Raw genomic sequence first — 22,920 nt, 5'->3', positions numbered from 1 at the left:
ATAAATATTTTTTTTAATAAACTTTAATAAAGAAACATGGTGAGTAATAATCTAAAAGGTTATTAAGGGAATGGGAAATTGCAATTTAGGGGTTTAAAGTGTTAAGGGAAGGCTTGTGATACTGTTCATAGCCAAAAATAGTGTATTTACTTCCGCATCTCTAACTCGCGGAAATTCAACTTTCGCGGGCGGTCTTGGAACGCATCCCCCGCGAAAATTGAGGGAACACTGTATTACATTTACACATTTACAAAATGCAAAAAAGAAAGAAAAAGAGAAATGCCAACCAAAACAAAAAAACCCAAGGAAAATAATAATAATAATTAAATAATTAATTAAATAAATAAATACAATGAACAATATCAACAATAAACAAATAACGAAATATATATAATTTGTATCATCTTGTGAGGAGGAAAAAAACCCAATCTCTTCTAGTATCAAATTATTTTCTGGTGAAAAGCAATCGGTATTCACTGTTATTCCTTTTGGTTGTCAATGTCTTATTTGTTGTTATTATTTTCTTAGCCGCCTTCTGTACAATCTTAGTTAATTAATTTAATTTCATAAAAAAAATTTTTTTCACAAAACAACTGTATGTATATCATGTCTAATCTATTATGTCAAAAAAAGTGGTTTTTTTAAAAAGGGTTTCTTTGACCCACATGGATGCTGTTTGATAGGTGCGTTCATGCGCCTGACCGTGTTTTTGTTTCTGCGCATGTTTAGGAACCAAAATCTCACGAAGGTATGCGCATGCAAGAGAGATTTTGGCAATGTTATTTTGCTTCTGTGCGCGCAGCTCAATTTTTGCTACTGGTGTGGCATCCTTTACCGTTCCGGTAGCAACCCACTACTTGTATGCCACACCGAGTCTTCGGAGAGGGGCGGCATACAAATCCAATCAATCAATCAATCAATCAATCAATCAATCAATCAATCAATACTTGCTTATCTCCATTTCAATAATAATTTTAGTGGTCTGAAGGATCCCATATCTTTGCTGTGTTGAATTGGATTTGGTATAGGACAGGGGTGTCAAACTCAAGGCTCGTGGGCCAGATCTGGCCCAGGGGGCAGTTAGCGCTGGCCATCGGTGCCTCCCTGGAAACAGTAAAGGACCGGCCTGCGGTGCTTCTACCAATGAAAATGGAGCTGGGGGGGACGACTGTTTGCGGCCTCTCTGAGCTCTGTTTTCACTGGCAGAGCATTGCAGGATGCTGTCGCAGCCGAAAAAGGAGCTCAGGAGCCCGTTTTCCCTGGTAGAGTACTCGGGCCACCACAAGCACCCATGTCACATCCCGCAGCCCCCGTCCAAAGTCAAACACAACTCTTGTGCAACTGATTGGTTTCTGAACACAATTCAAAGTGTTGGTTATGGCCTATAAAGCCCGACATGGCATTGGACCAGACTACTTACGGGACCGTCTTCTGCATCATGTGTCCCAGCGGCTGATCAGGTCCCCCAGAGTTGGCCTTCTCCAGGTCCCGTCAGCTAGACAATGTCACTGGGGGAAGAGCCTTCTCTGTGGCAGCCCCGGCCCTTTGGAACCAACTCCCTCCAGAGATTCGTACTGCCCCCACTCTCCCTGCCTTCTGCAAGAGTCTAAAGACCTATCTTTGCCAACAGGCATGGGGACGCTAAGACCAACATCTATCCCTGGCCAATGAATCAATTCATGTTGGATTGCCTTAATACGAATGACTGATTTTTTAAAGAAATTATAGTTTTAGTATTTTAATTTTTTTTTATTTCTTACATGTCATGTATTACTTGTTGTGAGCCGCCCTGAGGCCTTGGAATAGGGTGGCATAGAAATCTAATTTAAAAATTTAATTACTAAATAAAATAAACCCTGAAATCGAGTTTGACCGCCCTAGTATAGGAGATCGTTCCTTACAACATGGCTATTGTAAGATAGATCTAAGCTGTGAAAAGGCCTCAGCACATCAATTGCCGGGAGAATAGTAATGGCTTGCGTTTTCCATCAAGTTCTGCTCAATTGCAAGCTGTTTTCAGTAGATCGAATCAAACTCTCTGCGAATATCCCAAAGTTTCTTTTTTTCAACTGAACTTTCTTTGTTTTTTCCCCCCTTTGAAGAAAGGATACTCTAAACTTTGGAGCGAGAATGTTTTGGCAACTTGAATTGATGAGTAATACGCTATGCTGTAACTGTTTTGACGGCTTTACCGTACTATGTTATCAATTGCATTCTCCTTTGAAGGATACTGTAATGTTGGGCAAGGCCTAATTGTTACTACAGTGAAAATGTAAGGTCAGCATCTGGACTGTTTGTAAAAACAAGAAAATCTTTTCTAATTGCTGTTGCAACGATCTGTTTCTACTGGGGCTTTCTTATCTTTTCCTCGGACACACCAAAAATATTCTGGGCAGGATTCAGTTGCTGCTTCATTATACACTGCTAAAAAAAAAATAAAGGGAACAAGAGAGTATAACTCCAAGTAAATCAAACTTCTGTGAAATCAAACTGTCCACTTAGGAAGCAACACTGATTGACAATCTATTTGCTTCAATTCAGCCCAAGATTTCTTTTGCTAAGCAAGACATTTGTTAAGTGACTTTTGGTCCATTTTATGACTTCTTCTTGCCCCTTTTTCTAAGTGGACCACTGCCATGGTTAAATCAGCAACATGGGTTGTTAAGCGAATTGGTCTACCCCCCCCCCCTGTTGACTTTGATTGTCAGAAGGTGGCAAAAGCAGGATCACGTGACCAAGAGATGGGTTCCTAGTGGTGCAGCCTGGCGCACCACTCTGGGTGTGGATCACCGATTGCGCAATTATGGCGCAAAGGCTCCAGTGCTGTCTTTGCCGATCTGTGCGGTGCCACCATCTTTCCCCCCTAATTTTCAGTGGTTTTTCAGCTCTCTGAGCATGTGCAGAGGTAAAATTGTCCCTCTGAGCATGGGCGGAAGCAAAATTGTGCTAGGGTACGCGTTAGGTGATGAAACCCGGGTTTTTGAAGTCACTTTTTTCAGTGCGGTCCTAAATGAACTTTTGCAGATCATGGGTGTGATGTATTCTTTGTTTTGTCGAACAAAGATTTTCTCTCGCGCACGTAACCTCCTTAACTTTCCTAAAGCAATTACGTGTTTTAACACCTAAGCAAGGGTTTGTTTGGCGTTTCATCTTCAGGGGCCTCCTCATCCACCCAAACCATCTTTATCTTTTCTCCTCTTTCTTTTTTGTTTTTGTTTGGTGGAAATCCTTTGTACTCTCCCTATTGCACACTTTATGGTCACTCATTAAAATCTTGTTAGTTTTTCAGCTTCTGCTCTTTAAAGAAAAGAGATCAGAGTGTTGGAAAAGGCAAGAGATTTTTAGGGGCATGTATTCGGTCAGAGGGGTCTTCTGAAAGATGCACCAATAATGGCTTTTGCGCCTTCCACCCCGTCCCTTCGCTTGGCTTTGAGGGAGACACAGTTAAACCATTTTGGTGATTATTCCTGGCTTCCTTGTCATTCGGATTGGAATTTAGACTTACCTGCTTTAGAACAAGGTAAGATATTAAGCTCCAGGTCTAATTTGGTTTAATGTTTCAAATTAGATCAAGCAATTAGATCAAGCCCCCTTGCTCTGTTTACGAGGTATAATGTGTGGTTGTGAATGAAATGGCTGACTGATTTTATTATATATGGGATTTTAGTAGTAATTTTTAATTAATTAGATTTGTTGTGTTGTGTTGCTTTTATTTGTTGTGTTGCTTTTATTATATATGGGATTTTAGTAGTAATTTTTAATTAATTAGATTTGTTGTTGTGTTGCTTTTGTATTCTGTGAGCCGCCCTGGGTCTTCGGAAAGGGGCGGCATACAAATCTAAATAATAATAATAATAATAATAATAATAATAATAATAATAATAATAATAATGGAACTTGTGCCGGAACTACCATTTACCTGTGGCAAAGAACTGGTGGGATCATAAGCCTGAAAAAGTGGTCGAAAATGAGCAAGCAAAACTACTGTGGGACTTCCGACTTCCGACTGACCGAATTCTGAAGCATAATACACCAGACATTGTGATCGTGGAGAAAAAGAAAGTATGGATCATCGACATCGCAATCCCAGGGGACAGCAGATTTGAGGAGAAGCAGCTAGAGAAATTAGTGAAATACGAAGATCTAAAAATTGGGCTGCAACGACTCTGGCATAAGCCAGTGAAAGTGGCCCCAGTGGCACTTGGCACGCTGGGCGCAGTGCCAAAGGATCTCAGCGGACATTTGAAAACCATCGGAATTGACAAAATCTCCATCTGTCAATTGCAAAACGCCGCTTTACTGGGATCGGCAAACATAATTCACCGCTTCATCACGCAGTCCTAGGTGCTTGGGAAGCTCCCGACTGGTGATGAAATACGAAATCCAGCATAGTGATCTCGTTTGCTGTGTTGTATTGACATAATAATAATAATAATAATAATAATAATAATAATAATAATAATATGCCTCAGAACATACCACTGTGAGTTTCACAGATTTGCTGAAATGAGGAACAATGAGTTAACTTTCTTGATTAATTATATCATGAAACATAGAAACACAGAAACAAAGAAGATTGATGACAGAAAAAGACCTCATGGTCCATCTAGTCTGCCCTTATTTTATCATACATACCTCTAATACCGTCTTACCTTTTCCCTGATATTAAAGTTCTATCATTAGGAAGATCCGTTGAAGCCAAAATCAAAACTTAACCGATTATGAAGTCACGATGGAAGTACTCAACTGATCAACAGCCGGTCCGAAGTTTCTTTCTTCCTTTTTAAAGTTGTTATATAGTTTATGTTCTTCTTTCCTTGCTTTGTTCTATTTACACTCCTGGCATGACTGTTTCATTTATCCTAACCTTTCTTTCTTAGTCTTGATTTTTTTTTACTCCTTGTGCAAGAAACTTCAAGTAGCCAACTTCAAAGCATTAATGGGTTATCTGCATTTTGTTTCCCCGCTGTTTACCCATAAACGTAATCAAGTTAAGTTTTCTCTGATGACCTTTCTCCTTTTGCATTTAATTGTCTAATCATATGATCTCCTTACGTTCTACTCATTCCAATTTGTTGCTTATTGCATCCAGATTGCCATAAAACCAACACCCCACAGCTGTTCTTTTTTATTTTTTTCAACCTAATTGCCTAATAACTAACAAGGTATTTAACTCCCCCAATTAACTCCAAAGGATGGGGAAACTAGCATGTAAGTGGGTTGTAAAATACTACTATAAATGTTAAATGCCAATGAATTACTAAGCACCTTAATTGCTAATGTTTCATTAACCATTAATTAGAAGGGGGAGAACTTGTTTAAGTTGAACTATAATTAGCTAAGGAGCTTCTGAAAATGACTTTGTTTTTCTAGTATTAAAACTTCCCAGCTAGAACTAAGTTCAAATAAGTCGAGACAATAAGTCAAGTTCACTGTAGATTTTGGGCTTTAAAGTTACTGTTTTAAATTGTACTGTGTTGTATTGGCATAATAGAATAAGAGAATTGGAAGGGACTCTGGAGGTCTTCTAGTCCAACCCCCTGCTCAAGAAGGAAACCCTAGACCATATCAGACAAATGGTTATCCAATTTCTTCTTATAAACCTCATTGTTCAGTAATTGCTGCAAAAGGGGCCCAAATGAAGTACTGAGTACATACGCGTGCTTCTACTTTTCAGAGGTCCGATATTGTTCTATGTACAATCCTTCTTTTATTGATCGCATGTAATAGTCTAATTTTCTGAAATGGGGGATTTGGGGTTTTCATGAGCTGAGGTACCTTATCCGCGTCCCATCAACAAAACAATGTTGTTTGGCGGGGCCCAGGGGAAGAGCCTTCTCTGTGGCAGCCCCGGCCCTCTGGAACCAACTCCCCCCAGAGATTAGAATTGCCCCCACCCTCCTCGCCTTTCCTAAGCTCCTTAAAACCCACCTCTGCCATCAGGCATGGGGGAACTGAAATATTTCCCCCCCCCCTAGGCTTTTACAATTTATGCATGGTATGTTTGTTTGTATGTATGTTTGGTTTTACAAATAAGGTTTTTTTAAACTGTTTTAGTATTGGATTTACATGCTGTTTTGTACTACTGTTGTTAGCTTCCCCGAGTCTATGGAGAGGGGCGGCATACAAATCCAATAAATAATAAATAATAATAATAATAATAATAATAATAATAATAATAATAATAATAATAATCACAATTACAACAAATCATGTCTTGAACTATCTTGCCTGCATGTTATGAGTATCTCTCATATACTGTATTAAGTTTCACCTTTTAGCATAAGGAACTGTACATATTAAAGTAGGATAGTAAACTGTGCATAATAAAGTAGCATTTCTATATGTTATTCCGATATGTGTTTTCTGTTCTTTTTCTGTATGTTTTTCCCTTTCCCCCCTTTTATCCCCTCTTTTTAAAAAACCCAATAAACTTTTTTTTAAAAAAAGTTTCACCTTTTAAGTTACATTAGGGTCATTCTTTGTCAAGTGGACCAGCTGAAATTGAAGCCTTATTTGAAAAGAAACTGTCACAAAAACAACATATAGGGAAAAAAAGCTCTTTCTAATGGAGATAATTGAAGGTGATGAAATAGCTCTCTGTTTTCTCACCTTCAACCATCTTCATTTTTATTTCTAGAAAGAGCACGTTTTTCCTATCATATATATTGTTTCTGTGATGGCTTCTTTTCAAATAAGGCTGCAAAAATCAGTCAAGTGGACACCTGGTCCACTTGACAAAGAATGACCCATTACTGAAATAAATGAACGTTTGCATGATATTCAAATTTTTCGAGTTTCACCTGCATTCTCTCAAGAAGAACAAGAAGCAGTGGATGGAAACTATTCAAGGAGAGAAGCAACTTAGAACTAAGGAGAAGTTTCCCGACACTTAGAATAAATTAATCAACAAAACCCCAAAAGTGCTTTTTCAGAAGGCAACTCGACTTTCTTGTTTTTTGCTTTGAAGCTTCTGAATGCCTGAGAATGTCTACAGACTTTTAATCGATGAAACGACTTCGCTCCAGAAGTTATGGGTGCTCCAACAGTGGGAGGGTTTTTTAAAAGAAGAGATTAGGTAGCCATATATCAGGGGATTTGCTCGTGCAGGGGGTTGGACTATAGAGGACCTCCAAGGACCCTTCTAATCAGAGGTGGTATCCAGCCGGTTCAGACTGGTTTAGCCGAACCGTTAGTGAAAATTGAGGTTGAGCTCACCTGCTCACCCGCCCTGGCTCTGTCTGTCTGTCTGTCTGTCTGTCTGTCTGTCTGTCTGTCTGTCTGTCTGTCTGTCTGTCTGTCTGTCTGTCTATCTATCTATCTATCTATCTATCTATCTATCTATCTATCTATCTATCTATCTATCTATCTATCTATCTATATGGATTTATATGCCGCCCCTCTACGAAGACTCGGGGCATCTTACAACACATAATTCTATTCCATTCCATTCCATCCCTTTCCTTTCCATTCCATTCCATCCCATCCCATATTCTATTCTATTCTATTCTATTCCATTCTATTTATTCCATTTCATATTCTATATCTGCGGAGAGGGGCGACATACAAATCTAAATAATAAATAAATAAATATTCCATCCCATCCCATCCCATCCCATATTCTATTCTATTCTATTCCATTCCATTTATTCCATTTCATATTCCATTCTATTCCATTCCCTATTCTATTCTATTCCATCCCATTCCATATTCTATTTTATTCTATTCCATTCCATTCCATTCCATATTGTATTCTATTCTATTCCATTCCATTCCATATTCTATTCCATTCCATATTCTATTCTATTCTATTCCATATTCTATTCTATTCAATTCTATTCAATTCCATTCCATTCCATTCCATATTCTATTCTATTCTATTCTATTCTATTCTGTTCTGTTCGAAAGTTGTGTTGAAGAAAAAGGTGCCCAAGCAGCAGGGATGACCGCAGCCTGGAGAGGATTGTCAGGGAAGGGCCATTCAAAAGTGAAAACCATCCCTGTTATTAACTCTTGTTATTCAGTTATAAGTTCTGTATAAGTTCTATTGTGTGTTCCTGGGATGGTGTTTGTGTATAGTCTGTTTGCATGGATGTTTTGTTAGTTTCCCCCCTCTTTGCCCCTCTAATATGGCGTTTGTACCCCCCCACCCCAATTTTCACTAAATCCTCCAGCGGCCAGCCAATTATTATGAGTCCCAGCTTCTCTTCCTCTTTTTAAGTTTGCCTTCCTTGAGTGTTAACATTTGACAGCATCACCTGCTGTTTGGGACCCTCCTGTCTTGCACCCCCCTCTTTGTTTTGCAAAATCAACATCTAATCCCTGGGGTTGGCTTCATGAACTCACAAGGCAGAAATGACCTCGTTAAATCTCTCCTTCTTCAAAGAGTCCTTGTGTTTTTGCGTCTCCGCATTGGATTTCTTGGCCTCTTTCATTCCCTCTCCTGCCCTCCTTTTATCTTGGTTCCCCCCCCCCTTCTTCTCTCCACTGGCTTATTTTTTACTGTTGACATTTTGTAAGAACACCTGCTGTCAATTCCTCGTTTGTCTTATCTTTCTGAGCCCTCTCTAATGAGCTCAGGAAGACCTCTGTGACAGCTTTCCCTTCTTAAAAATTTCCAAGGATGTAGCACCTGTAACTTCCGGAGGCAAGCTGTTCCTCTGGTTAATTGTCCTCACTGTTTATTTCTTGAAGGTAGTATTACAATGCGAGAAAATGGTCTGTAACCATGGGGAAGGCTGATGTAAGCCATAATCTGGTAGGGGAAGAGCCTTCTCTGTGGTGGCTCCGACCCTCTGGAACCAGCTCCCCCCAGAGATTAGGATTGCCCCCGCCCTCCTTGTCTTTCGGAAACTCCTTAAAACCCACCTCTGCCGCCAGGCATGGGGGGATTGAAACATCTCCCCCTTGCCCATGTAGTTTCTGTGTATGATTCAATTGTGTGCTTGTTTTTTATATATTGGGGTTTCTTTTGGATTTTTAAACCTAAAACTGTAATTTAGATTGCTAAATATTAGATCACTCTACTAAACAAATAATTCCCTCAACACTGTCAGACTTTCTACTAAATCTGCACTTCTATTCTACTGGTTTTTCTCATCATTCCTATCACCCATTTCCTCCCACGTTGACTGTATGACTGTAACTCGTTGCGTATATCCTAAGATTTTTATTAATATTGCTTCTTCATTGCTTATTTGACCCCTATGACAATCATTAAGTGTTGTACCACATGATTCTTGACAAATGTATATTTTATTTTATGTACGCTGAGAGCATCTGCACCAAGACAAATTCCTTGTGTGTCCAATCACACTTGGCCAATAAAATTCTATTCTATTCTATTCTATTCATAAAGGTGCTATAGACACAAAGATAGCTTTTTCCTCAACGCCATCACTCTGCTGCCCAAGTGCCACCTCTATGTTGGTTGAGGCAGGCAGGGTTCCCTTGGGTACCATTTGTTGGGGGGTCAAGGGAAAGGGAGGGTCTTGCCTTCTCTTTCTGCTCAAGATCCCCAGGGACAATTGGTGGGCCACTGTGTGACACAGAATGCTGGACTCAATGGGCTTTGGCCCGATTCACCATGGCTCTTCTTATGTTGTTATGCTAAACAACTCATTCCTACAACACTGTGAAACTATCTACTAAGACTGTATTATTATTATTATTATTATTATTATTATTATTATTATTATTATTATTATCGTCCTTTCTATTATATATCTCCCCCCACTTATGACTATAACCATGTTGCTTGTATCCTTGCTATTTATATTTTTTTATTTGTTTCCTAGTACAATTTGATTGCTTATTAGTAACCTATGATTATCATTAAGTGTTGTACCTTTTGATTCTTGATGAATGCATTTTATTTCTCTTTATGCATACTGAGAGCATTTGCACCAAAGACAAATTCCCTGTGTGTCCAATCACACTTGGCCAATAAAGAATTCTATTTTGCTCTCTATAGAAATCTATTATTTAGATTTCCTACCTTTTGTTGATGAAACAAAGGGGGAAGAGAGCATTGTATGAGTGGGTGGTGATTTCTTTGTCATTAATTTCATTTTGAGCTGATTCATTATGAATGAATCACTGATTGACTCATCAAAGCATTTGATTTGGGACGTGTGGACTGGAAGGCTGTGTATAATGTCACAGCTGAATAAAAAAAAATTACAACATATTTCATGCATTATATTGTATTGCAGTTTTGTAAACATCCACTTATCAGAATTTTGGGGTAAAATCATGGTTAAAACAGTGTAAAAATGACTTTCTACTTAATACAGTGCAGTCAGGCGGTAGGGAAAGCAAATAGGATGCTTGGCTGCATAGCTAGAGGTATAACAAGCAGGAAGAGGGAGATTATGATCCTGCTGTATAGAGCGCTGGTGAGACCACATTTGGAATAGTTCTGGAGACCTCACCTACAAAAAGATATTGACAAAATTGAACGGGTCCAAAGACGGGCTACAAGAATGGTGGAAGGTCTTAAGCATAAAACGTATCAGGAAAGACTTAATGAACTCAATCTGTATAGTCTGGAGGACAGAAGGAAAAGGGGGGACATGATCGAAACATTTAAATATGTTAAAGGGTTAAATAAGGTCCAGGAGGGAAGTGTTTTTAATAGGAAAGTGAACACAAGAACAAGGGGACACAATCTGAAGTTAGTTGGGGGAAAGATCAAAAGCAACGTGAGAAAATATTATTTTACTGAAAGAGTAGTAGATCCTTGGAACAAACTTCTAGCAGACGTGGGAGATAAATCCACAGTAACTGAATTTAAACATGCCTGGGATAAACATAGATCCATTGTAAGATAAAATACAGAAAATAGTATAAGGGCAGACTAGATGGACCATGAGGTCTTTTTTGCTGCCGTCAGACTTCTATGTTTTTATGAGGAAGAGGAGGAACACGCCGATTTGCAGAAGGCAGAGAAGAGGAGAGCAGTGGAAATCTATGGGCCGGTCCTCGGGATGGAAGAGCTACAGCTGCTAGATGGACCATGAGGTCTTTTTCTGCCATCAGACTTCTATGTTTCTATGTTTTTAAATTAGAATGTCCTTCAGACCATGAATAAAGTTGCCCATTATGCTTACATCCTGGGTGTCTATGGAGATTCCCAAATCACCAAGGTCATGAGTGATTGTGCAAAAGGTACTTTTTCAAGAGGCAACTGGGCTTCCTTGGTTTTCAAATGTCTTCAAAGAAAAACATCTTCAAGGAAAAAACGAAAATCCATTTGCTTCTTGAAAAAGCACACTTGAGACTTAAATCTTAAGTTTGTCATTCCAGCACTGAGGAGCTGTGAAAGGGAAAAATAGTAAAACCTGTTTTAAAAAGTCCCTAGTGATACTTTTTTCAGCAGCTTATTTTATTTATGTATTTTGTTATTTTATTTATTTGTCAACAAATGCAAGGAAACAGGACACATGAAAAAAATAGCACAAATAAATGGTTAAAAGAAGCAAAACATAGCCATTGGGCCAGCGGCCGATAAGGTCCCACAGAGTTGGCCTTCTCCGGGTCCCGTCGACCAAACAATGTCGTTTGGCGGGGACCAAGGGAAGAGCCTTCTCTGTGGCAGCCCCGGCCCTCTGGAATCAACTCCCCCCAGAGATTAGAATGGCCCCCACCCTCCTTGTCTTTCACAAATTACTCAAGACCCACCTTTGTCGCCAGGCATGGGGAAGTTAGGATATTCCTTCCCCTAGGCCATTACAAGTTATGTATGGTATGTTTGTGTGTATGTTTGGTTTTTATAATAAGGGATTTTAGTTTTATTTTATTAAATTGGATTGTTACATGTTGTTTTTTATCATTGTTGTTAGTTGTCCCGAGTCTGCGGAGAGGGGCGGCATACAAATCCAATAAATAATAATAATAATAAACCAATGTTTCCCAACCTTGGCAACTTGGAGATATCTGGACTTCAACTCCCAGCATTCGCTGGCTGGAGAATTCTGGGAGTTGAAGTGCAAATATCTTCAAGTTGCCAAGGTTGGGAAACACTGCCATAAGCACATAAAATGAGTATTTACAAATAGGGTACAATAGGACAGGGACGGTAGGCGTGCTGGTGTGTTATTAAGCATGTCAAATGAGTCGTAATGCTGTACAAGCCTGGAGATATTTTTTTCCAGCAAAAGAAATTTGTCCATTGCCCATGTGGGTCCAATAGGAGGAGGGGAAGGTTTGAAGTACATTTCTTCAGGGTAATTAGCTTGACCCTTGATTGTAATATAATACTTGCTGAGCACAACCCGTTCCCTCTGGAGGCCAAGATGAAAATATGTTGTTCTAACTAAAGAGAGATTGGAAATAACCAATCAACGGCCCATTAATTTCCATTTTAGTGGTAGTACTAAAATGAATGCGTGGTAGAGGTTGAGGTACAGCGGATCCTGTGATTCCCCAAAAATTCTGTATTGGGAACTTTGTCATAACTCCAAATAAAACGCCACTTAAAGCCAAGTCAAAAAGAAAATAGAAGAAAAAACTGTGTAATTGTACAAGTCTAATTATAGAAGTGGGTGGATTTGTTTAGAAGAATAGAATAAGAGTTGGAAGGCACCTTGGGGGTCTTCTACTCCACCCCCCTGCTTAGGCAGGAAACCCTACACTACTTTAGACAGATGGTTATCCAACATCTTCTTAAAAACTTCCAGTGCTGGAGGATTCACGACTTCTGGAGGCAAGCTGTTCCACTGATTCTAACTGTCAGGAAATTTCTCCTTAGTTCTAAGTTGCTTCTCTCCTTGTATAGTTTCCATTCATTGGAATGGAATGATTACAGTTAGTGGCAGAATCAGTCAGATGTTTAAACTGGATTTGGTATTGTTATCCACCTATCAAGTCTTTCACAAAGAACTAAGATAGGCAGATTATGGTTTTTTTTTAAAAAAAAATAACATTAAAGGTATCAGGATGTAAACTGTTCCAATTAAAGCTGCGTTTTGTAATTGACTGATGGCGATTTTGTCAATGCCTATGAAGTTCACGTAGTGGTCCAGAAGTTTGGGGATATCAAGTCTCTTCTTTGTTTTCCAATCAGCCAAAGGTTTAGACTGAATTTGGTATTTTTTAAACCATTTATTTATTTATTTATTTATTCATTCATTCATTCAATTTTTATGCCGCCCGTCTCCTTAGACTCAGGGCGGCTTACAACATGTTAGCAATAGCACTTTTTTTTAACAGAGCTAGGCTATTGCCCCCACAATTTGGGTCCTCATTTTACCCACCTCGGAAGGATGGTAGGCTGAGTCAACCTTGAGCCGGTGATGAGATTTGAACCGCTGACCTACAGATCTACAGTCAGCTTCAGTGGCCTGCAGTACAGCGCTCTACCTGCTGTGCCACCCCGGCTCATCATCCATCCAATCAGAGATGGGCTACTGCCTGGATGGGGGGACGATGCAGTGGGGTAGCAAAAATGGAGCTCCACCCCAGAGCATCCAATTTGCATTGAAAAATATTGAAAGAAAATATAGGGCGTCCTGCATAAGTCCTTCTCAAAGATCAGAGGTCCCCAAACTTGGCAACTTTAAGACTTGTGGTCTTCAACTCCCAGAATTCTCCAACTATCTTATGCTGACTAGAGAATTCTGGGAGTTATAGTTCACAAATTGAAGTCCACAAGTCTTAAAGTTGCCAAGTTTGGGGACCCCTGTGATGGTGATGACTACAGGTATTGGCAGATTATGTTCAGTGTAGTGGAACATTCAATGGAAGTCAAAATCAGCACCTTGGTCAGCGATCCATGGAACCAGTGATTCTTCTAACAATCCTCAATAGGGGTTTGGACATCTCAAAACCTGTGAAATACAGTGGTACCTCATCATACGAACTTAATTGGTTCCAGGAGGAGGTTCGTAAGGTGAAAAGTTCATAAGATGAAACAATGTTTCCCATAGGAATCAATGTAAAAGCAAATAATGTGTGCAAATCCTTCAGGAAAATCCCAAACTTTAGAAGGGAGGCGAACAGAGGGCAGGGAGGAGCAGCTAAAGGGGGCGGGTGGAAGAAGCAAGGCTAGGCTAAAGGGTGAGTGGGAAGGAAGAAAGGCAAGGGGGGCGCCCCTTCCTTTTCTTTCTTCAAAAGACACCCTTTCAGTGCCTCTGCAAGCACGTTGTTCTCTGCAAAATCTTTCCTCCTCCAAGCTGCCCCTCCCTTTTCTTTCTTAAAAAGACACCCTTTCAGTTCCTTTGCAAGCACGTTGTTCTCTGCAAAATGTTTCCTACTCCAAGCTGCCCCTCCCTTTTCTTTCTTAAAAAGACACCCTTTCAGTTCCTTTGCAAGCACGTTGTTCTCTGCAAAATGTTTCCTACTCCAAGCAGCCCCTCCCTTTTCTTTCTTCAAAAAAAGGGGGGGGGGAAAGAAACCCCTTCATCCCAGCAGCAGCTGCTTGGGTTCGTAAGGTGAAAATAGTTCGGAAGAAGAGGCAAAAAAATCTTAAACACCGGGTTCGTATCTTGAAAAGTTCGTTAGAAGAGGCGTTCGTAAGATGAGGTACCACTGTAATTGGGTAAGGGATGTGGGTCCTAAGTTACTATTACTTTTTCTGAACCATTGACTTGTCAATGAATTAAGAGGCTTTCTCCAAGTTAGTAATCTATGTTTAAGTAAGGATATTTCTTTCTTGGAGCAGGTTACTGGAGTTGTTTCATCTACTATGGAAGCTCCTCCCTCTGATAAATAAATTGATGCCCTTACCAATTAATGTTTTAAGAAATCACTGGGCCAGTTTTTGAAGTAAAAGTGTCTGGGAGTGGGACCTAGGAAATGAGGAAAGAATCAGGTTCAACCCCTCCCCAAAATATATTAGTTGGGGCAGAGGTTGGTAGCGCAATTTTAACTATTTGAATGAATTAAATTGGAATCGATGAACTATCTTCTTTCTCTTTTGTAAAGAATTCTATTGAATAGCTTTGATTGGAATGGATTCCTCCCTCCCTCCCTCCCTCCCGTCCTTCCTTCCTTCCTTCCTTCCTTCCTTCCTTCCTCCCTTCCTTCTTTTCTCCCACCCACTCACGCCTTGGTATATAGCGTGCAAAATATTGTTTGTATCAGTCTTTCTATTATTTAAGAATGTCCAAAGAGTTTGCAAGCTCTTTCTGTCAAATTGTTTTTAAGCCATAGTCTGTGGTCTTTTTAGTTGATTACTCAAGCAAGGGAAGACTTTAACTGGCAGTATTAGATATTAGTAATACTAATGTATGCATGGAATAACTAATGAAAATGATTAACTTAGCAATATAGTTTTTCCTGTTCTAATAACTCAGGTTTCTAACCGCTTTAGAACCTAATTGTCTTGTTGCTTTTCATGCATGCAAATATTTAATAATTTGCATTTATAGATGTATGTGATTATAATATAGAATTGTTGCTGTCCCTATTGCTTATTTCTTCATTTCTCCCATGCTGAGGGATCCCCTCTCATTCTAAAGATTATCAATCCACGCAATGTAATGAGATGTAGAAAGCAAAGCAATGTCCCTTAGATCAGATCTTCAAAATAGTTTTTGGTGAGTTCTGGGTTTTCTGATGGAATTCTATTTCGGACAATGAAACCTGAAAAAATGGCAAATTTCTTTATCAAACTCTAATTTATAATCTTTTGGGTTAATTAAGAGTTGTTGGTCTAGGGAGAGGAAACCAATGTCTGATGACACCTTATGCCGAGAAGCTCAGGTTGAGGTGCTACACGCTACTTCACGCTGAGCCATATAGTTTGTTTGTTTGTTTATTTATTTACTTACTTACTTACTTACTTACTTACTTACTTACTTACTTACTTACTTACTTACTTACTTACTTACTTATTTATTTATTGGATTTGTATGCCGCCCCTCTCCGCAGACTAGGGGCGGCTAACAACAATGATAAAAAAACCATGTAACAATCCAATTTAATAAAACAACTAAAAACCCTTATTATAAAAACCAAACATACACACAAACATACCATACATAACTTGTAATGGCCTAGGGGAAGGAATATCCTAACTCCCCCATGCCTGGCGACAAAGGTGGGTCTTGAGTAATTTGCGAAAGACAAGGAGGGTGGGGGCCGTTCTAATTTCTGGGGGGAGTTGATTCCAGAGGGCCGGAGCCGCCACAGAGAAGGCTCTTCCCCTGGGGCCCGCCAAACGACATTGTTTGGTCGACGGGACCCGGAGAAGGCCAACTCTGTGGGACCTTATCGGCCGCTGGGATTCGTGCGGTAGAAGGCGGTTCCAGATGTATTCTGGCCCAATGCCATGTAGGGCTTTAAAGGTCATTACCAACACTTTGAATTGTGACCGTAAACCGATTGGCAGCCAGTGTAGGCCACGGAGTGTTGCAGAAACGTGGGCGAATCTAGGAAGCCCCACAATGGCTCTCGCGGCCGCATTCTGCACGATCTGAAGTTTCCGAACACTTTTCAAAGGTAGCCCCATGTAGAGAGCGTTGCAGTAATCGAACCTCGAGGTGATGAGGGCATGAGTATCTGTTACTACCTTGTTTGAGACCATATACTGAGCAATTTGTGATTTATCCCCCCAATTTTACTTCCTCTCTCTTTTTTTAAGATTAAAAGGTGGCCGATGAATTTCCACTTGTTTGCGAATGCAAGGCCACAATTAATATTCCTTTTATGCATTCAAACATAATATAAACACCATTTGATGCCCCGTGTTTGCCTTGTGCCCTTTCTTTCTTCCTTTTCTCTGTTTTTCGCTGGTGTGTTGGATAACCAAACTGAGCAAAACACACAGCCTCCTGTGTGCAAAAGTAGGAAAGAGACGTATTTTGTTAAATATTCCCTTTGACATTGGTAATGAGTCTTAGAGGGGCAACACGCTGCCTCGCAAGCTAACGACAGTTCCCATTTTCCACAAAGGGAGGGGGAATTGGCAATGGGTGGCCACTTCCTCTGTGTCCCCCCCCCCTAGATAGTTTGGCTTGAACCGGTTCTTTGCCTATAAAGAAAAAGTCTTGAAAGGACCTCAGCTGATCGGAATATGAAAGTTCTTTGGGCATCTACCAGAGAACAAATTGGTCCGGAGCCCAGAAGTTCTGTTCTGGTTTTCCTTTGACGAGGAGCCGTGTGGGTTTTGCTCATCTTAAATGAGCTGGGAGAGAAGCCGCTTGTCCTCTTGAACTTTACCCCAAGCTTTTAAGTTTTAAGAAGTAAATGTAGGAAGGGAGAAATAAGAGACGTAGGTGAGCTGGGAAGTTTAAGGACAAAAAATAAAAAATAAAAGGAGAGGAAGGACAACCCAGTTTTAACATGTCAGATGGAAGAGACCACCAGCAGAAGAAACCCAACGGATGTGGGGAGGAGGTGAAGGAGAGGACTCGCACTTCCTTGGTGATTCTACAGTCTGTTAACCGCAGTATTTTCACCTCTGCAGTCTCTCCCGCCGCCGAGCGCATCCGTTTTATCTTGGGGGAAGATGACGACAGCCCTGCACCGCCACAACTCTTCACCGAACTGGATGAACTTCTACCTGTGGATGGACAAGAGCTGGAATGGAAGGAAACAGCCAGGTGAGCAGCGTTGCTTGGGGTTGGCTTTTTGTCTTTGAGAAGAAGGTTCAAATCCTACGCCAAAGAATCTGGACCTGACCTGACATGTTTATTTGGGGGAAGCCAGCATTTCCTAAAATAAGGGTTCCCACTGTATGGATATCGTTAGGATGGTTCAATGTTCAGTAAGGTGCACACATTTATTTTGGCATTTTATTTTAAATACCTCTTTAGAAAGGTGGATGGGAATAAGTTGTAGCGTTCCAGAATCAGGTACTGTATTTTTAAAGATATTCCATATTACCTATTTCTGGTGTTGTTTTCCACCGTTGAAATAGTTGGAGTATTGAAATCGTTTTCAAATATCAACTTTTTAATAAATGAGATGGTAAAATAGAGGATCTCTCTCTCTCTGTCTATTGTATCTGTCCATCTACCTATTCTATCTGTCTATCTATCCTATCTACTCTGACATCTACTCTCTCTCTCTCTCTCTCTGCTCAATCATCTCTCTCTCTCTCTCTGTTTCTCTTTCTCTCACCTATCTATCTTTCTATCTACTCTATCATCTACTCTGTCTGTCTCTCTCTTTCTCATCTATCTATCTATCTATCTATCTATCTATCTATCTATCTATCTATCTATCTATCTATCTATCTATCCTACTCCATCATCTATTCTGTCTATCCTATCTACTCTATCATCTACTCTCTCTCTCTCTCTCTGTACTCTATCATCTACTCTATATCTATTTGTCTGTCTGTCTATATCTATCTATCTATCTATCTATCTATCATCTATCTATCTATCTATCTATCTATCTATCTATCTATCTATCTATCTATCTATCATATCTGTTTGTTTGTCTGTCTGTCTGTCTATATCTATCTATCTATCTATCTATCTATCTATCTATGTATCTATCTATGTATCTATCTATGTATCTATCTATGTATCTATCTATGTATCTATGTATCTATGTATCTATGTATCTATGTATCTATCTATCTATCTATCTACCTACCTACCTACCTACCTACCTACCTACCTATCTATCTACCTACCTACCTATCTACCTATCTACCTACCTATCTACCTATCTACCTACCCACCCACCTACCTACCTACCTATCATATCTGTTTGTTTGTCTGTCTATCTTTGTTTCTATCTTTGTATCTATGTATCTATCTATCTATGTATCTATCTATGTATCTATCTATGTATCTATGTGTGTCTGTCTGTCTATCTATCTATCTATCTATCTATCTATCTATCTATCTATCTATCTAATCTATCTATCTATCATATCTGTTTGTCTGTCTGTCTGTCTGTCTATATCTATCTATCTATCTATCTATCTATCTATCTATCTATCTATGTATGTATCTATGTATCTATGTATCTATGTATCTATGTATCTATGTATCTATCTATCTATCTATCTATCTATCTATCTATCTATCTATCTATCTATCTATCTATCTATCTATCTATCTATCTATCTATCTACCTACCTACCTACCTACCTATCATATCTGTTTGTCTGTCTATCTTTGTTTCTATCTTTGTATCTATGTATCTATCTATCTATGTATCTATCTATGTATCTATCTATGTATCTATGTATGTGTGTGTATCTATCTATCTATCTATCTATCTATCTATCTATCTATCTATCTATCTATCTATCTAATCTATCTATCTATCTATCTATCTATCTATCTATCTATCTATCTATCTATCTATCTATCTATCTATCTATCTATCTATGCTGAGTTAAGCAGTCCCGCATTCAAATCTTTGCTCAGCTAGTAACTTACTACATGTAAGTTCTCTTTCTGCCTCAAATCCCTTTCTCTAACATGGAAATAATAAAATTCACCAACTTCACTGGGTTGTGCTAAGCATTACTCAGATGTAAGATGGTTTATAGAATACACTAAACCATAATAATTGATGATGGTGCTCACATTTCCGGTGCTGGGCAAACTGGTTGTGACAGTATGTAAAACCCAATGGTCATAAGTGTGACAAGTAGTTGTAAATCACTTTTAAAGTGACAGAGCTTTGAACAGTCGCTAAATAAACTGTTATAAATTAAGGATTACCTGTAATCATATGCTCAGTGGGTAAGTCTTCAGACCTTCAATCTGGGTTTCAATTCAAATGAAGCACTTTGAGGCTGGTTTCTTTTTAAAAATTCAGACAAATATGAAAACAAGAATTGGCTTTCTTAGTTCAAAACTAATTTATGGTTTCTTTGGAAGACAATCCCTAGAGATAAATTGTTCCAGAAAAAATGACTCTGCTAAGCAATAGTTAATGAAGATGCCATTAATGTAACCGGGTTAGTGATTCCACAGACCTTGCTTTGCTTAGAGGAGACGTTAACAGATGACGTTATAATAACTTATCTTACTGCCAAGTCTGAACTCTTTTTTATTTTTCACTTTGGGGAAAATTACTGGGTCAGGTAATCCAGGGCTGATCGAAGCGCTGACTCAGGATTGTCCAGGATCCGTGACATCAATGCTTTTAAATATTAGCCTTTTTGTCTTAGTTGCTTTTTTTTTTAAAGCTTTCCTAACTCACCTTTCTGCCTTAAAACATATTTTTATTGAATTTCAGTTCTGGCAGATAACTTCCTCCTGTGTTCATTTTTAATATTTCTAATATTTCTGCTCCTTAAGGCAACTCACTGTATTATTATTATTATTATTATTATTATTATTATTATTATTATTATTATTATTATTATGTCAGTACAACACAGTAAATGAGATCACTATGCTGGATTTCGTATTTCAGCACCAGTCAGGCGCTTCCCAAGCACCTAGGACTGCGTGATGTAGCGGCGAATTATGTTTGCCGATCCCAGTAAAGCGGCCTTTTGCAATTGACAGATGGAGATTTTGTCAATTCCGATGGTTTTCAAATGTCCGCTGAGATCCTTTGGGACTGCGCCCAGCGTGCCAAGTACCACTGGGACTACTTTCACGGACTTATGCCAGAGTCGTTGCAGCTCGATTTTCAGATCTACATATTTCACTAATTTCTCTAGCTGCTTCTCCTCAATTCTGCTGTCTCCTGGGATTGCGATGTCAATGATCCATACTTTCTTTTTCTCCACAATCAGGATGTCTGGTGTGTTATGCTTCAGAATTCGGTCAGTCTGAAGTCGGAAGTCCCACAGTAGTTTTGCTTGCTCATTTTTGATCACTTTTTCGGGCTTATGATCCCACCGGTTCTTTGCCACTGGTAAATGGTAGTTCCGGCACAAGTTCCAGTGGATCATCTGTGCCACAGCATCATGTCTATGCTTGTAGTCCGTCTGTGCGATCTTTTTGCAGCAGCTGAGTATGTGATCGATTGTTTCATCTGTTTCTTTACAGAGTCTGCACTTTGGATTGTCTGTTGATTTTTCAATTCTGGCTTTGACAGCATTTGTTCTAATGGCCTGTTCCTGTGCCGCCAGTATTAGTCCTTCTGTCTCCTTTTTGAGCAGGGGTCCCCAAACTTTTTACACAGGGGGCCAGTTCACTGTCCCTCGGACTGTTGGAGGGCCGGACTATAAAAAAAACCTATGAACAAATCCCTATGCCCAAACAAAATGGGAACAAATACAATATTTAAAATAAAGAAGTAATTAAATAATTAAGTAATAAAGTAATTTATACTTCTTTATTAACAAGTAAATTTAAACTTAAATCAACAAACTCCCTCCATTTCTCCTTCTTTCCTTCCCTCCCTCCCTCATCTCCATTTCTCTTCCCTCTCTCTTTTCTTCCTTCTCTCTCATTTGTTTCATTTTCCTCTCCCTCGTTTTCTCTCCATCATTTTCTCATTTTTCTCTTTTCTCTCTCTCACTCTTTCCATCTATCCCCCTTTCTCTCTTCCTCTCTATCTCTCCCTCTTTCTCTCTCTCTTTCTTTCTCTGTCCCTCTCTCTCTTTCTTTCTCTCACTCATTCTCTTTCTCTCTCCCTCTTTGTATCTCTCCCTCTCTCTCTATCTCCCTCCTATCCTCCCCGCCCCTTGCCTCTGTACCGCCTCCTCGCTCAGCAGCAGACCGCGGTGAGTTGACAGGAGATTCAGGAGCTTATTATATCTATTGATAAAATCTCGTGGGCTGCCGTGGGCCAGATAAATTGCCTCAGCGGGCCGCATCCGGCCCCCGGGCCGTAGTTTGGGGACCACTGTTTTTGAGTGTTCCACTTGTAAGCCATGACCAGGCCTTTTCTTTATCCACTTTGCCTTCAATCTTCTCCAAGAACTGTCCATGCAATTATTATTATTATTATTATTATTATTATTATTATTATTATTATTATTATTATTATTATTATTAATAATAATAATAATAATAATATATTTATGAAAACAGTAATACACAGCAAATGAGAATGATATGCTGGATTTCATATCAGAATAGCACAACTTGAACAGCTCCCAAGCGTCTAGGACTGTGTGATGTATTTTCATATGAAGCACGCGGAACCAAGTACAGTGGCCTTTTGCAACTGACCGATCATGATTTTGTCAATGTTTATTGTTTTCAAATGCTGGCTGAGGTCTTTTGGCACAGCACCCAGTGTGCCGATTACTACTTTAGTGACTTTTAACTATTAGAGTTGTTATATATTGTGTTATTACTGTTGTGAGCCGCCCCGAGTCTACGGAGAGGGGCGGCATGCAAATCTACTAAATAATAATAATACTGGGACCACCTGTACTGGTTTGTGCCAGAGTTGTCGTAGTTCGATTTTAAGATCCTGATATCGGCTAAGTTAACAGTGGAATCCTGCACCTCTTTTCTTTGTGTGTTCAGGTAGAAGAAACTAGATAGCTTTAGAATAGAATAGAATAGAATAGAATAGAATAGAATTTTTATTGGCCAAGTGTGATTGGACACACAAGGAATTTGTCTTGGTGCATACGCTCTCAGCGTACATAAAATAAAATATACATTTGTCAAGAATCATGTGGTACGAAGCGTAATGATTGTCATAGGGGTCAAATAAGCAATGAAGAAGCAATATTAATAAAAATCTTAGGATACAAGCAACAAGTTACAGCCATACAGTCAACGTGGGAGGAAATGGGTGATAGGAATGATGAGAAAATCTAGTAGAATAGAAGTGCAGATTTAGTAGATAGATAGATAGATAGATAGATAGATAGATAGATAGATAGATAGATAGATAGAAGATAGATAGATAGTTACATAGATAGATAGATAGATAGATAGATAGATAGATAGATAGATAGATAGATAGCACATTATTTTATCCCCTGATAAGGGCTTAAAAAAATTATTTGCAGAGAGTAACAATGAAAGAATTTAGAATAGAATAGAATAGAATTTTATTGGCCAAGTGTGATTGGACACACAAGGA

The 22,920-nt window shown here is 39.2% G+C and overlaps 1 protein-coding gene across 4 annotated transcripts in view; it reads left to right on the top strand.

Moving 5' to 3' along the window:
• The window catches only part of SLC4A4 (solute carrier family 4 member 4), a 212,662-nt gene that overhangs the window by 88,322 nt on the left and 101,420 nt on the right, over window positions 1-22,920 (top strand). For all 4 annotated transcript variants that reach the window (XM_070756887.1, XM_070756889.1, XM_070756888.1 and 1 more), the window contains exon 4: window positions 17,411-17,546. In XM_070756887.1, the coding sequence (XP_070612988.1) occupies window positions 17,411-17,546 (136 nt within the window). The remainder of the gene's footprint in view (window positions 1-17,410; window positions 17,547-22,920) is intronic.

The sequence above is a fragment of the Erythrolamprus reginae genome, chromosome 7, assembly GCF_031021105.1.
Source record: "Erythrolamprus reginae isolate rEryReg1 chromosome 7, rEryReg1.hap1, whole genome shotgun sequence".
NCBI lineage: Eukaryota > Metazoa > Chordata > Lepidosauria > Squamata > Dipsadidae > Erythrolamprus > Erythrolamprus reginae.
The sequence above is the reverse complement of the archived record's forward strand: the minus strand, read 5'-3'. Positions and strand labels throughout refer to the sequence as shown.